This window comes from Gambusia affinis, linkage group LG02 (assembly GCF_019740435.1).
Source record: "Gambusia affinis linkage group LG02, SWU_Gaff_1.0, whole genome shotgun sequence".
NCBI classification, from domain to species: domain Eukaryota; kingdom Metazoa; phylum Chordata; class Actinopteri; order Cyprinodontiformes; family Poeciliidae; genus Gambusia; species Gambusia affinis.
The window spans coordinates 23,513,593-23,528,408 of NC_057869.1; the positions used below are offsets into that span (position 1 = coordinate 23,513,593).

The following is a 14,816-nucleotide window of genomic DNA, read 5'->3' on the forward strand; positions in this document are numbered from 1 at the left end:
TATTTCATTTATTTTTTATAGATTTTCTGGTTTCTTCTGATTTCTCCAGTCCCAGTTCTGGATTTGGAAAATTCACATTTTATTTATTTTGCTCATGAACAAAAAGTAAAGATGGCTGCCACTGATTAGGGCTTCCTCTAGTCTAGATGACAAAATCAAGACATTTCAGTATCAGGAGATCTCAAGCCACATTAACTTTGTTTAAAATAGATCCATATGATCAATGTGTTTATTTTTGAACACCTTTGTTAAGCATGTTGTTATTTGTTCAAGATACAGAAGAGCAGATACCCTGACATTCAAAGGTTTTGGCTAAAAGACAAATACTTCATCTCAATTGCATTTTCATTTTTAGGTCTTAGCATTTGCTATAGTTTTTCATACTGTAAACTACTTCCTATACGTGCACTTTTTCAACTTTAAATGAACAATAGCAACAAAGTACTGCGTGAGCAGTACTAACACATAAACACATAAACTGGAAAGTTCTCATGTGGCACTAATTTATGTCGAGCACTTCAGACGTGATATTTGTTTTACTATCACACATGAATATTTGACACTAAACACACATATAAAAACTCTAATTAGCGCAAGAGAGTTGAAATATTAGAGGGGGAATAAATGTAATCACGGGACTTTAAGAGTCGGCTGAGGTAAACAGGGAGAGGCAGACAGCTGTAGGGTGAAAATGGTGTCATTTCATTCGTCATCCTTCTGTGTCTTTCTCTGCTGCATGCAGCTGGGGGGACCCACCCGAGTCATGTAAGTACATCTGGGAGCAATCGCACGTGCGCACACACACAAATACACCCCAGCGCACGCACACACATGCAGAACTGCAGCTCATTAGAGCCAGCAATAATCTCAAAACACACCACAAATTTATAGAAAAGTTGGACAGTGGAAAGTTTGTGGCGACTCCATGCAGAAATGTTTCTGCCAGGGTAAATTTAGGAATCTCCGCTTCGAAGTGGGTCAAAACAGGGTCCTGGAAGTCCAAAATATGACCTATTTATACTCACAAAAATCATATAATTTTCGGAGTTGTTCCACATTGTGCTCACGCACTTTTACTTTGATGTCCCTGAATAAAGATAATTTCTACCCTCGCAGCTCTGCATGCATGAGTTTTTGTAATTTGTGTGTGTTTCCATTATTGGGTTATATAGTCGGGTGGGGTTTACTTATTGGCAGGTCAACAGATTTCTCCATTTTCCCAGAACAAACAAGTTGAGCATGAATTCGATCACAGATGGAAAAGACACAAACACTTTAGTTATCTATCCACTGGGATTTGCATCAGAATAAAACAGAGGCTGACAGAAGAAAGTCAGTGAGGCATAGGAACCGAAAGCATCCCTCAGCTGACTGACCGACATCCCTCCGGTGCCGGAGAGAGAGAGACTTTTCTTTCTCTCTCTCTTTTCTTTTTTTGACTTAGTAGCTCACGTGTTTGCACATTTTTGGCCCGTCTTCCTCCACCATCCCAAGTGAACTCACTGGCGTCATAGCTAATGCTTTATTTTATTGCTCCGTAGTCGAATGACTGCAGCAGGAGGAAACAGCGATGGATGCAACAGGAGCCGGACTGTGGCCGTGTCTCCAGAAATTCCTCATTCCAACCTAAATCGCATTTGCTACCAACAAAGGAGCACACTGAAGCAGCAGTCAGCTGTTCCCAGTCAGCAGGTCATCAGTCACTCAGGCAGCATGCGTCTCTCTGCTGCAGTGATGTCTTCGTCCCATTTTCCTACATCCAAGAAAACCTCAGGAGTCCTGAGAGCGACTGCTGCTCGGATCACATGTGTTTAGAAACCTCGTGACGTTGCTAATGTGATAAGATCAAGCCATAATGGAGCACAGTTCTGTAAATTGCATTAAAATCAAGTGGGGTCTGCAAACACATGTGCTTTATGCATATGCTTGTGTTTATGTGCGAGCACAATGACTTTCCCTCAGGGAGGCCGTAGATTCTGGCCAAAGAAATTCCAGAAAGAAAAGTCAGACTAAAATACCATTGCATCCATACATCTACGTCCTCTAGGTCTTTTGTTTAACCAAAATGCTAAGTGAAGAGGAACATGAGAGAATGTCATGGAGGTATCCCTCCACAACTATTTTGCTACAAAAATTTTTTTTGTTGCTCTTAATGGTATTAAAATGGAGCGGTGAGAAAAGGCAAATGGCAGGGAAGTTTTCAAATGACTTCAGTTATTAAGGGAAAAAGTGATCTAAACCAACTTGAGGTATGTGGAGAAACTCTTTTAAATCATAAATTATCTGAGATTAACCACATTTTACGATGTGGCTTGCAAATTTGAACTGAAACCATTATCCACAAATAGAGAAAATATGGAACAATCTCACTTATCCACTCATCCAAGGTCATGATTAAACGCTGAAAATGAGACCGGGCCAAAGGTGTAAAACGCCAAAGGAACCTAAAGGAACACGAATTCCCTCAAACATGTGCCAAAAACCTCAGAGTTTTTGGAAAATATTCAGTGGATTGACAAATAAAAGTGGAACATTTTGGAAGAACTGGGTCCCAACAACATGCCGACAGTCGGACATGGTGCTGTGATGGTCTGGGGCCGTTTTTACTGCTTCGGGACCCGGAAGATTTTGTGTAATTGATGAGAACAGTTGAATCTGATTTCTTGAAGAAACCGACCGGTTGACCTTAAGCACAACTTTGCAGAATGATCGAAAGGACAACAACCACAGGGCATTATGCAGAATATCAAGCCAAAGGATAGCAATCAGGAAGCCATGCACAATGACGTCATCTCATGGGGAAGAGGATAAAGAGCGAAAACCTTTGCCATGGCATTGTTAACACCGAGACATAAATTCCCTAAACAGCGTCTCAGCAAATAAAACTGTTGTTTTTAATATTGGCGGAAAGCAGCTCATTACCTGAGCCTAAAGGGGTTGTTGGCTTTTTAAATGAACAGATATTATGGGCTGAGCACAGATACCAGCCAAGGCCTCCAGATTTCTCCTCCAAACACCTGGAGCAGTGAAGCTGGGTTGAATCAGTCCAAGCCTCCTGCAGCTGGAATCTCGCGTCACATGAATTCATCTTATTTATATTTAATGATGTGAAGCTTTTTTTTTTTTTTTGCCTCAAAAGTGTGACAGGAGAACGTGCTATAAAACAAAGGGTCGCACAAACTTGCTAAAGTATTTACAGCCCTTTAACTTTTTATTACTTTTTATTGCAAATATAAGCAATGTGTTTTACTGAGATTTTATGTAGTAGCACATCAGAAGAGTACAAAACGGTGACATGGATTTTCTTTTAGATGCATATTTGTAAACTGTGATGTAAAGTCAACCCCATCCACTCTAGCTTTTAAATTGTTTTTGAAAGTAACCATAAGTAGGTAGACTCCACCTGTGTGTGTATGTGTTTCACTCTCAGTATAAATCCAGCTCTTCTACTAGGACATTAGTGAACAAAGTGTATCAGGATGACCAAAGAGCACAGCGAGACAGCTCAGGGAGAACGTCATGGAAAATGTTTGAAGCAGATTCAGGTTATAAAATATGATCGCAGTCTTTGAAATGCTCATTAATGCGCCGCTTAAGTCATCATTCAACGAGGAAAAGTGCATGGCACAACCGCAAACCTACTGAGCTTTGGCGATCCACCTATAATGATAAACATTAATCGGAGTAGCAACCAAGATAAACATGGGAACTTCGGAGGTGATCCGCGGCTTAGGTGGAAGGATCACACCAGACAATTATTGTTTGTGTACTCTGTAAGTCTGGCTGCTGTGGATGAGTGGCTCCCAGCCTGCTTTGGCTTACAGAAAGTCACATGAGGTCCTGTTTACAGTTTGCCACAAACCATGTAGGAAAACAGAAAACACAGAAGAAGAGGCTCTGGTTAGACGGACCCAAAACGTTTTGATCTACATTCCAACTGCTATGTGGGCAGAAAACGTAACATCAGCTCATGGCACTGAACACAGCATCCCCTCAGTGAAACATGGTGGTGACAACGTCATTCTGTGGTGATGATTTTCCTCAGCAGACCTGGGAAAGCTGGTCAGAGTTGATGGTGAGATAGATGGCGCTAAATACACTGTAAAACCAGAAGAAAAGCTGCTGGAGACTGCAGCAGATCTCAGGTTCGTCCTCCTGCAGGGCGACCAGCTTAAACATAGAGCTACACCGAAATATTTTTCATCAGAGCGTTTTGGTGCAAACTAATCTGAATTAGTTACAACTAACTTTGCCATTTATAAATCCCTCTTCAACAAAACTGGTTTCTCAACGTTTGCAGTTCATGCGACATAGTTGTATAATTTTATTGGTTATGTTTTCACGCTTTTTTTCTTTGTTTGTGCTTTTAGTAGTTTATATGTTTCCTCATTGTTTTATCTTTTTCTCAGTAGTTTAGTTTGAAGCTACTAGTATAATAAATTTGTTGACTGAAGTGTTTTTCAAGGCGGAAGTCTTTTGGTTAATAAACTCCTGTTTGTTATCAAAAGAACATATAGTGTCTTGCTGCTGCCAGTGCTGAACTTACGCCTTCATCTGTTATTCTAAACATGAGGCCTCATCAGGCAGGGATTTATAGGCAACAACTGAGACTGAACAACTTTGCTGTTATTTTCTTGATAATCAAGTGTTTGCCCAACTTGGCAAATTGATAGTTCCATTAATAATTGGCCTAAGAATGTTTTTATCGTTACTAATAGCCAAACTAGACCCTGTAGTGGCACAAACGCATTGGTCTGGTAAAGGTCTGACTTAGATCTAATTGGGGAACGTAAAACATTCTGCTCAAATCCGACTGAGAGCTACAAGTATTTAAAAAACGGGCAAAACATTTAAGACCTCAACAGACTTTTACAGCTGAAGCTGCAGCAAAAGATGGATGTGCGCTTTTCAAGCATTTATTTGTAGAAATAATGGAAATTGCGTATAATTTCAAATCCAATACATGTGTTACTTTGTGTTGGTTTGTCACATACCATCCAGATAAAATAAATTGAAATCTGAGGTTGTAGTGTGAGACAAGGTCAAGGAGTATGGTGAGGTTTGCAAGAACACAGTTTATGAAATCACTGCAGAAAAAAACGGCGAGATTCCAGAGTCAAAGTCACATTTCGATGCAAGAGATAAATACAGCTGAGAGCAAATGGTCTGTTTGCATTCTCCTCACTCTGCTTAGCAGATCTAAGTTTTAAAACCAGATGTGCCTTTCGACTCTGCTTTCAGGCCCGTAGCCACGAACATGTGTGTAGTGGTCCGTACACACCATCTAGCCAGACATGAAAAAAAAGCACAAACCCAGAGCGCACAGCAGGCCGCTCAGCAAGATAAGATATGGCAACAAACTGAGGGGCGACTAGATTGCTCTCACTAGTTAGAGGGTTTAAAAAAACAATGATGTAAACTACAGGACAAATCTGACAGAGAGGTCCATGAAGCATCGTCTTGTTACAAGGGCACAACTAATTAAGAACTGTACTGTCAGTCCAAATATTAGTGTTACGAGGCCTTCACACTGACCCCTACAGGTCACTGCTGCAACACGCACGAGAACAAGCCTGAGCACATGCACATTCGCCTCAAACGCAGCACTGATTGCCCGTATTTTGAGTGTGCTTGTATACTGGGGAGTCTTTGCTTACATAAGCCAAAAAGCAACCACAGGAGGACGGGAGGTCTTCAGTTACCAAACAGTGCACGATCACAGCGTCGTTATTCTCCCCAGAGTGTCATTTCAGAGCAGATGTGGAAAATAATGGTCATTTCCGAACCTGAGCCTGACATACAAACGTTCCTGGACAAACCGAGTTCTTGTATCGTGCGGCATGACCGACCAGTCACAGGAAGCGACAAAACGATCAGCGTGGAGTCACGTTTTTATAAAAGCTGCACGTGCTGATCTGAAAACCTGTCCAGCAGCAGCAGAAGCAGCAGCGAGTCTGGAATGTGGAGGAAATCGAAAGTGGGATGGATGTAGGATGAAGGGGAGGAGAAGAGCAGAGCTGTGTGGGATTCATTACCTCTCTCACACTGGGCTCCGGTGAAGCCGTACGTACAAACACATCTGTTGGGAGCCACGCACCTTCCTCCGTTCAGACAGCCATTTTCACAAACCGCTGCGGGAGAAAAAAGGCAAACAATAACCATGAGACAACATGAAGACATTGATTCTAAATGAAAGTTTTCTCAATGATTGTGAACATGTGTGTAAAGCAGATAAACTTTGGGTGGTTTTTTTTTTTGGTTGTTTTCATTTAATTTAGGGGCACGGTTTGATTCTGCGTCCCTGAAGGGAAGTAACTCTTCAAACCTGAACGCTCAATGATTTAATCATCTGTTTGCCGAGCTAAAGTCTTTCCCAGGATCTCTGTGAATTATGAGGGAACAAGACAGCTTATTCCTTTTTATGGGAGAACAAGCCACATTTGCACAGAGGGTTTTAGGTTCTGTGTATAAGACGACACGTTTAGTCTAAATACAGTCAGATTTAACATCCTGTTGTTTGCATAGCTAAAGCTTCATTTCCATCAAAACTGTTTACAATCTGCTTTTATGTTGCTAATATTTGAATTGGTGTCGACAGCGTTTTTAAATACAATTCATGTTAACTCCAATAGGTCACTACATTTTACTAACAAACTGTGCTGCCCCTTACACCGTGCATGGATTAATCCTATTTTCATTCTCATTTTGCTTTTATCAGAGTTTAAATTTCCCTTTTAAAAAAATAATAATAATAATAATTCAATCAGTATAGACAAACCAGAGAATTTCAAGCATACTGCTCACATTTTAGTTAGCCAGTCTTGTCTCCATCACAATGCCTTTACTCTCTTGACAAAACTGAAATCTTCACGCTGGCCCAATAAATATATCCAACTGTTTGTGTCTTCAGAAAAAGCTTAATCCACTGAAACGAGCCGTCGGAGGACACATTTTGTTCTATTTAAAGCATTTTCCTCTTTATTTAAACTGTGGGAAAATGTGTGGTTGAGATTGTATGTTGCTAACAGTTGTTAGCATGATGAGTTAGAACAGGAATAAGCCCATTCTTCTGGCTTTTGACTGAGAAACAGGACATTACAGGTGTCTCCTCCCACACCACATGGGAGGAGACACTTTCCATCTTAAACAACTGGACCTGCCTTGATTGGATAAGCTCAGATAAGCAGAAACCAGATGTCTGTATGGAGTGTTACTCTTTGAAACCAAATATGAGCTCGTTTTCCTGCTCTTCTTAGTTAGACAAGTTAGTTCACATTGCAGTACAGCTACCAGTGATAAAAAGTTAGAAAAGTATTTTTCTAAAAATCTCATAATGTGTTTAATAAGTAAGACCAAGACTTATGGAACTACTTATGACCTGCTTACTGATTTTTGACACTTCGGCAGATAAATACTTCACTGGTCTCAATCAGGATTTTTAATAGTTGTGATTAATGAATCACACAAAAAGTTTCTCCCACAAAGAGTCATAAACGGGCTGAAATTATTTTGACTACCGCTCTGCAGATATCATGTAGCTGTTAACAGATTCATAAATGTGAGGTCCCTGCTGTCCCCTCGGTCTATTCTCACACTCCTTGTAAAAGAAAAAAGGTCTGCTTCATGCAGATTCTTGTGGTTGCCAAAATAAGCATTAGGTTGTGTAGAAGTCTGGAAAAATATGGCCTTAATTCTCTAATTGAGTAACCCAGATCAGTTTCAAATCAAATTACGACACCAATCACAGTCAAGTAGCTGATAAGTTGTGCAAAACTCTGCTATTGTGATGACCGAGTCACTGCTTTACAGGCATGAACTCTGTTCTTTAACGTCCTTTCCTCCGTTTCCATAAATCAGCAACAACAACAGCCAAAACACCAAAACCACAGCTTTAACACAACCACAACCCAGTGGGTGTCGCCCCCCAAGTGCTTACGCCCATATTTTGAATGGAGCTGATGGTGTAGGTCAATCGGCAAAATAAATGTCCTAAATACTTAGTAGGAGTTCGTTGCAGGGTTAGAGAGCACATCTTTGTCCGGAGGAGATGGGAAGCAGCGGCGGTCGTTCTTACGTTGGCCGCAGTGGTTTCCAACGTAGCCCTTCTGACACTGACAGCTGTCCTCCGCACACGTTCCTCCGTTCATACAGCGAATGTTACAGTGCTGGACTGCGGGTTGAACAAAGTGAAAACACACAATCAAACCAACGTTGGAGCTGTCTACAGATTACCCAAACATGTGATACTGTGGAAGATGTTTAAAGATTGACTCTAAGCGTTTTCTCAACAGTTGAGCTGAGATATAATATCCAAGAGATTTTTTATTTTTTTTTTGTTGTTGTTTAAACATATGAAGTGCTGGCAGCTGCGAGAGAGAAAGACGGAGGAGATGTTGACTGTGGACATCTTCCAAAACACACATAACCGCAGATAGCCCGCTCACACACACGCACTCAAACACAACAGCCCACGAGATTGGCTGCTCTTCCAAAAAAACGTGATTGCAACATGTATCAATTTCTCCAATCTGGAGGCGGCGTCCTGGATGTGTTCAGACGATTCTTTGACCTAGTATTATTTTTGCCACATTAGTCAGTGCTCAGAAAATTTGATATTTGCTAGAGCTAAGACTCAACCAAGCAGTCCTGCATATTTTCGTGATCTACACATTCTTACTGATTGTGAGATGATTAAATGCTATTTTAAAACTATCTCATCCAAATGAAAATGTAAAGATAAGGGTGGGATTTGGACTGAACTGTCTAAAATCCATTCCATTCTTATCTATTGGTATAGAGCCAGTTTAACTCTGACCGATGCACTAAATATAATAATTTAAAAAAAAAACATATCAAGAAGAGAGGAATTGCTGAATGACCTGACTTCGATCCACAGGTTGAGGCAATCTGTCCGTTGGGGCAGGTGCACATGTTGGGTCTGGAGCAGAAACCATCTCCGCACGTACTCCGGCAGATTGCTGAAAACGGGAGCAAAACACTTGGTGAAACGACACGCCGCGGAAATGTCCGCCGTAATTCAAAAGACAAAACACTGTGCAATTCTCGAGCTGTGGCGCCAGCGTTTGTCATCATTATTCATGTGAGAAAATGTATGTTTTGTGTCTGTTGCTTGTCAACCTGTCAACTGCAGGTTTTAAATTTCTGCTGCGAGTTTCCTTTGGTGCAGCTTAGACAATGATCTCAACCTCAGACTGAACTTTCATTCGTAAAATCTCAAGAAGGATCGCAAAAACATTATTCAAATTTGACAAAGCACACCTGGCAGCCGAGCTATTTTCTGCTTAGAGCTTCGTTGCCAGAGAGTGTTTCCAGTTGTCACAGTCTGTTCATTTGCTCCCTTTTTTTTTTTCCACCCAGACTGTTTCTGGCAAGGTCCACTGCTCCCAGCTGCTGTCAGGTGAAGTCCCGCCACTGACCCCTTCTCTAAGAATCCCACTGCGAAACCATGCCATTAGAGCCGGGACCGGCGTCCTGCCAGCTGTACAGCCTGAGCTTAGTCACACAGCTCTGAAAACTCCTCAAACTTTTCTGTCTCCGGATTGAAACACCGGGAGACGAAGGAAGGGGGGAAAAAAGCAATAGGTAAACAATATCTCTGAGAAACAAAATAACATCAGAACCAACTTCAACATTGCTCGAACTCTCAACAACTGTATTACTTCCAGTTATGTGGAGGACATGAACAAACATCAGGAAAGAAACAAATAAAACTCCAAGATAAAGGAGTTTTGTTTAGGAAGATAAATGTATCTTCCTAAAGTTAAAGGTAAAATGGGAGTTAAATCTCCATGGAAACACTACTGGAAACATTTATCGTGTACTTTGTTGTCATGAAAAGTTTATTGCCGTGATAACGATTGTGAGTAATCACAACAACAACACATTTCAATTAATGATGACACTATTCTTGGGATTGTTATTTTTTTCTGGTTCCTCCACTGTTGGTTCGGCTAATGAATATGAATAAATTCCAAAATAAGCTTAACTGCAGATTTTAGGAGCTATATTTGTTTTTATGAGGTTGTGACTGCATGTCAATGCCAAACAGTTGCCTAAAAAAACGACTCCAAAGAAGTTGTATATGCCTTTTTACTATCACTTTTATTGTTAAACCAATAAATACTACAAAATACAGTGATAAAATTTAAAGCCCATATCGCCATCATAGCTTTCAGTTTTGGAAAGCAGAACTTTATGGATCTTTGTATTTAGGCTTGAAGCATTTCCTTAGAAATTATGCTTGTAGTTAGAGTAATATCATAATTGTCTCCTCCAGAAAATGGACACACATGAGAAATACTTACATCTCTCATGTGGGTATTCAGTTATTGCTCATTAACTACATTTTCGTTTTGCGTGACAAGTGTTTGCGCATTTTGAGCTTTTTTCGTCCCGTCTCGTTCCTGTCACCATGCAGTTGGAACAAACCTCCTCATCTATGGAGGGTATTTTCCTGTTAGTTTTACTTTTATCTCCACACTCAAGACATTGTCTTTTGGCTTCCTTAGGCACACGTTGATTTTAACAAATAGCAGCTTAATTGTCGCCATGCACCGAAATGCTCTGAAAGAATAAAACTACAAACTGACCATATTTAACATTTAACTGGACCTGCTTGCATTAATTTTGCTATGAAATAGCAACAGAAAACCAGAACTGATTTGTTACCAGATACTTCTTGGCTTAGGTTGACTGTTCCCTCAATGCGCCAACAGAGCAACAGTGATGTAAACAGAATAAAACACCAAGCGCAGCATGTCCCCATAAATTCATCTTCAACACTGTGAAGGATGGTGGTGGCAGCATCATGCTGCGGGGTTGCTTTGCTTTCGGCATCAGGCCCTGGAATACTTGTAAAGCTGCAGGGTAAAGTGAATGCAGGAAATGTAGGAGGACTTTTTGTTTCCATTTGCCTGGGAACTGCAGTTTCAGAGAACTTTTTTATTCTCTGAAACTGCAGTTCCTGGGTGGCTGCTCTGGTGTGGCCTAGTCCAAGACCAGACCTCCATCCAATTGAGAATTTGTGTCTGGACTTGAAAAGGTATTCACTCTGTCCTCTGTCTCCAAGCAGAGACAGAGGAGTACATACTGACTTGAAGGGGGTGAATTTTTTTCATGCATTTACTTATTTTTGTGTTTAAAAAAATGGAATTGTGATTATTATATAGAAATCAATTTTAACTTTGAAATTGTAGGGGTGGACAGGGGATTTTGTTTGGTCAAAAAAACTGAAGTTGACGTAACTCCATAAGTCCTGCAAGAACACGTTCCACACGTCAGTAAGGTACTTTCTTTTAAACGTTCGAAGCTATTAGTTGGAAAATAAAGTCTTCTTCACTCATGTCTTCTACTATTTAAAAACTACCATGCAAATTAGAATAAGAAATCCATCCATCGCTATTTTAAATGGTTTAGCATTTAATTTATTGTCTCCATTTCATGAACAAAGATGTTTTCTACACTTTGTCAGTGAAAGTCAACTGAAAAGTGGGAGTGGCAACGGGAAGCAACGGATCACAATGGCTCCGAAAGGACAGGACCACGATTTACTCTGAACTGCAGTGAACCTCTGGTGCTGCTGTTCCATGTTTTTATTTCACTCTACTTCAGCTCTTTTTCATTAACTCTGCTGACTGCTGCAGCAAGTCAGAGAATGTTGAGCCTACTTTTCCACTGCTGCTGATTATTAACTGAAATACAGGCGATCTAATTGAACCAATTGCGAAGCGGGACTTAAGTCCTGTCTTGACATTTCGAATCAAAGACCAGTGCATGGTGGGAGGCGGTACTTACGAACAATGCACTGGTTTCCTCCTGTAAGAGTCTTCCAGCCTGGGCAGCAGTAGGCACTGTTTCTGGAGCCGCACACGTTCGGTCTGTGAAAAACAAAGTCATTTTAGGTTTCTGTTGTCCACACATTTGTCCAACGTGACTCTCAAGTGTGTAACGCTGACAGCTTCCTTGAGCTCCGGATTCACAGCTGCTCTCTGCTCGAGTTTCTTAACGTACAAGACAAAGCCATAACACGAGGATTTCAATTCTAATCCCAGTGATTAAGTTCACCTTCATCTCTGTCAAAGTTCTGTGGGGATATTTTTTTCTTTATAGAAATGAGCTAGAAAATCAAACACTGTTCTTCCTTCCCACACACAGCCAGAAAACAATATTTCTCATAATATCCTGTGCAAGTGCACAACAATACGACAGAGGCCTTTGAGTTTCTTCGAATGTTTGTGATTTAAGACCAACAGTAAGAAGCAGAAATGCTCCGTTGTTTTCGAGCTCTAAATAAGTAACTAAAATCCTGAGTTTTTTCCGAAGTTTGTTTGATTAATTATGATGCTGCTTGCCTTTAATTTGATCTAAATCGGACAGACAGTCACATTAAAATAAAACCGCAGTCCTAGAGAGCCAATAATCAGGATTTTCCAAATAAATATAAATTTTTGGTTTTCTTTGAAGCCTGCCCGGCTAATTTCAGTTGATTTTATATTTTATTGTTACAGCTAAATGAAAAAATGGTGCAGGTTCCTCGATAGCTGTAGTAGTTTTTAATCCAGCTGAAAATGAAACAATTTCCCCATCTATGCATTAAGCAACACGTCCCTAATCCTCTAATCCTTGTGTAATGTTTATTATGCTCAGAAAAATGCATCAAAGTACATTATATGGACTGAATACTCAGATTTTGGCACAAAATCTGAGTATTGGTTTGCCCAATGAATAGGACAACTAAATCAAATGAGCTAAGATTGAGCATTGTAATCTTTGGATCAGCACTTGACCCAAATGTTGTCCCATTCCAATCTCGGACCAGTTCCCTTACAACCCCACTAAGTTATTGTGCTTTACATTTAATATATTCGTATATTGAGCTTATTCCATTTTTCTTTTTCAAAATTTCTTTTGTGGCTTGTTCTGCTCTTAATAAAAGCTACAAATGGTAACAACTGTTTTGGGTGGTTTTGTTAGCACTGAGAGGCAGATCATTTATATCTTAAAACAAGGGTCAACTGCCCTTTGATTTCAGTTCACAAAAAAAAAATCCAAACAAAGAACTCCCAAGATTTTTGGTCTCTAAAAACACCAAATGACTTCATGAAAATTTGATGGCACTTTTTGGAGTTAAAGAAAAATGTATAAAAGTTTGGGCAATGCATATATCTGGACAATCTTGTAGTTGAATTCAAAACTACCTTCTCTGAGCATTGCAGCACATTCCTCTCTTTCATTAAGAGAAAGAGGATTTGGTCATAAGTGGAAACAGCGATTATTGCACGTGTGGGCAGGAAGAAGGCGGATTGAACTTGGAGGTAAAAAAAAAAAAAAAGAGAGAAATAACTTCCTGTTTACCACATCTGCATAAGGAAAACACCCTCCTAGAAAACACCGTGACCATCCTGCCACCTACAGGCCTGGAACATGTCAACATGTGTGAACTTGCGATCACCCGCTGAGCCCACACTGGTCCCGGAGGGAAGACGTGCGTCGTAACTCGGAGCAGATCCGTGAGGTGAATAATGAATCGGCTTGGGTGTGTGAAACAGTGGTAAGTCAGGCTGAATGCAGGCTGAATGCACTTCCTGCCTTTGAGCCCAGATGTTGCCACACATTAAAGTTAGCCATGTCAAATAGAAACGCCTGCAGAGAGAGATCATTGAGCTGTCTGCTATCTGACCTCCATCAGCTGTTTGCTGTCATCACTGGACGCATGCATTTGCTCCTCTCTTCATTGCTTTCCTTCTGTCTGTCTCTCTCTCTCTCTCTCTCTCTATCACATGCATACACACACACACACACACACACACGCACACAATCACATTACACACAACCTCTCCAGCAGTGACCCACTGTGAACAGCTGCAGATGTGATTTATCCACAACTGGGGTGTGGTGTATTTGACTAAAAGGAGGATTAGGCTGTTAGTCCCCCTCCACCTCCCATCTCCAGCTCCTCCACTCCCTCAACCCCCTCTACCTACCCCTCCTCTTTCTGCCACAGCCACACAAGACCAATGGCCTTCTTTGTTTGGAAGTAATTTATTATTGCAGTCAGCAGGAATGTGGTATTCCTGCCAGTATTTAATTACTAAACTTTGCTCCAAACTTCCCATCACACACAATGTCACCCATAGGTCTCAGCATGCCTTATTAAAAGACACGCGCGCGCACACACACACACACATGCACGCATACAAAACTGAGTTTTGACCTACAGTGTTCCTCAAAAAAAGAAAAAGCAGGACGGGAGGTAATGACACCTGCTCAAATAACACAGCTTAAAATGATGTAAATCAAAATTTAAAAAAAAAAAAAAAGGAGAAGAAAAAATGAAAAAGAAAAAAAACGACAGACGCATTACCCTCTAAGGACATCCGTCCCCCCTCTCCTCTTGGCCCTGTTGGCTCTGGTGTCCGTGTGCCTGGTCACCGCCTCGCTGTCCTCGGTGTCCACCTCCTCTGCAGCGCCTCCGAGTCCGCCAAGGAGCGACAGCGAGGCCAGCAGAGCCACGGCCAACTGCAGCAGCCGTCCTGCACGCTTTCTGCCCGGCATGTCCTCTCCAAAGAGCGCGACTCCGGTGCTCGGTGATATAATAATAACTTAAAGGGCTCCACTAGTTTTCCCCCGGCACCGTAGGACCTCTGCAGTCTGGAGGCAAGCTGGAAAAGCAATAATATAAGAAACAAAACAAAACAAATGCATGAATAAAAAGACGCAGATGATTAATCCTCATGAAATAAAATCAATTTATACTCGCAGTATCATCATCTAATAAGACTTTTTTTTTTTTAAGA

The 14,816-nt window shown here is 41.0% G+C and overlaps 1 protein-coding gene across 3 annotated transcripts in view; it reads right to left on the bottom strand.

Annotated features, from left to right (window-relative positions):
* fbn1 (fibrillin 1) overlaps window positions 1-14,816 on the bottom strand; it is an 85,556-nt gene that overhangs the window by 50,935 nt on the left and 19,805 nt on the right. For all 3 annotated transcript variants that reach the window (XM_044134742.1, XM_044134752.1, XM_044134735.1), the window contains 5 exons: window positions 14,384-14,681; window positions 11,815-11,897; window positions 8,880-8,978; window positions 8,075-8,170; window positions 6,036-6,131 (listed from right to left, as the gene is read on the bottom strand). In XM_044134742.1, the coding sequence (XP_043990677.1) occupies window positions 6,036-6,131; window positions 8,075-8,170; window positions 8,880-8,978; window positions 11,815-11,897; window positions 14,384-14,574 (565 nt within the window). In that variant the 5' untranslated portion in view covers window positions 14,575-14,681. The remainder of the gene's footprint in view (window positions 1-6,035; window positions 6,132-8,074; window positions 8,171-8,879; window positions 8,979-11,814; window positions 11,898-14,383; window positions 14,682-14,816) is intronic.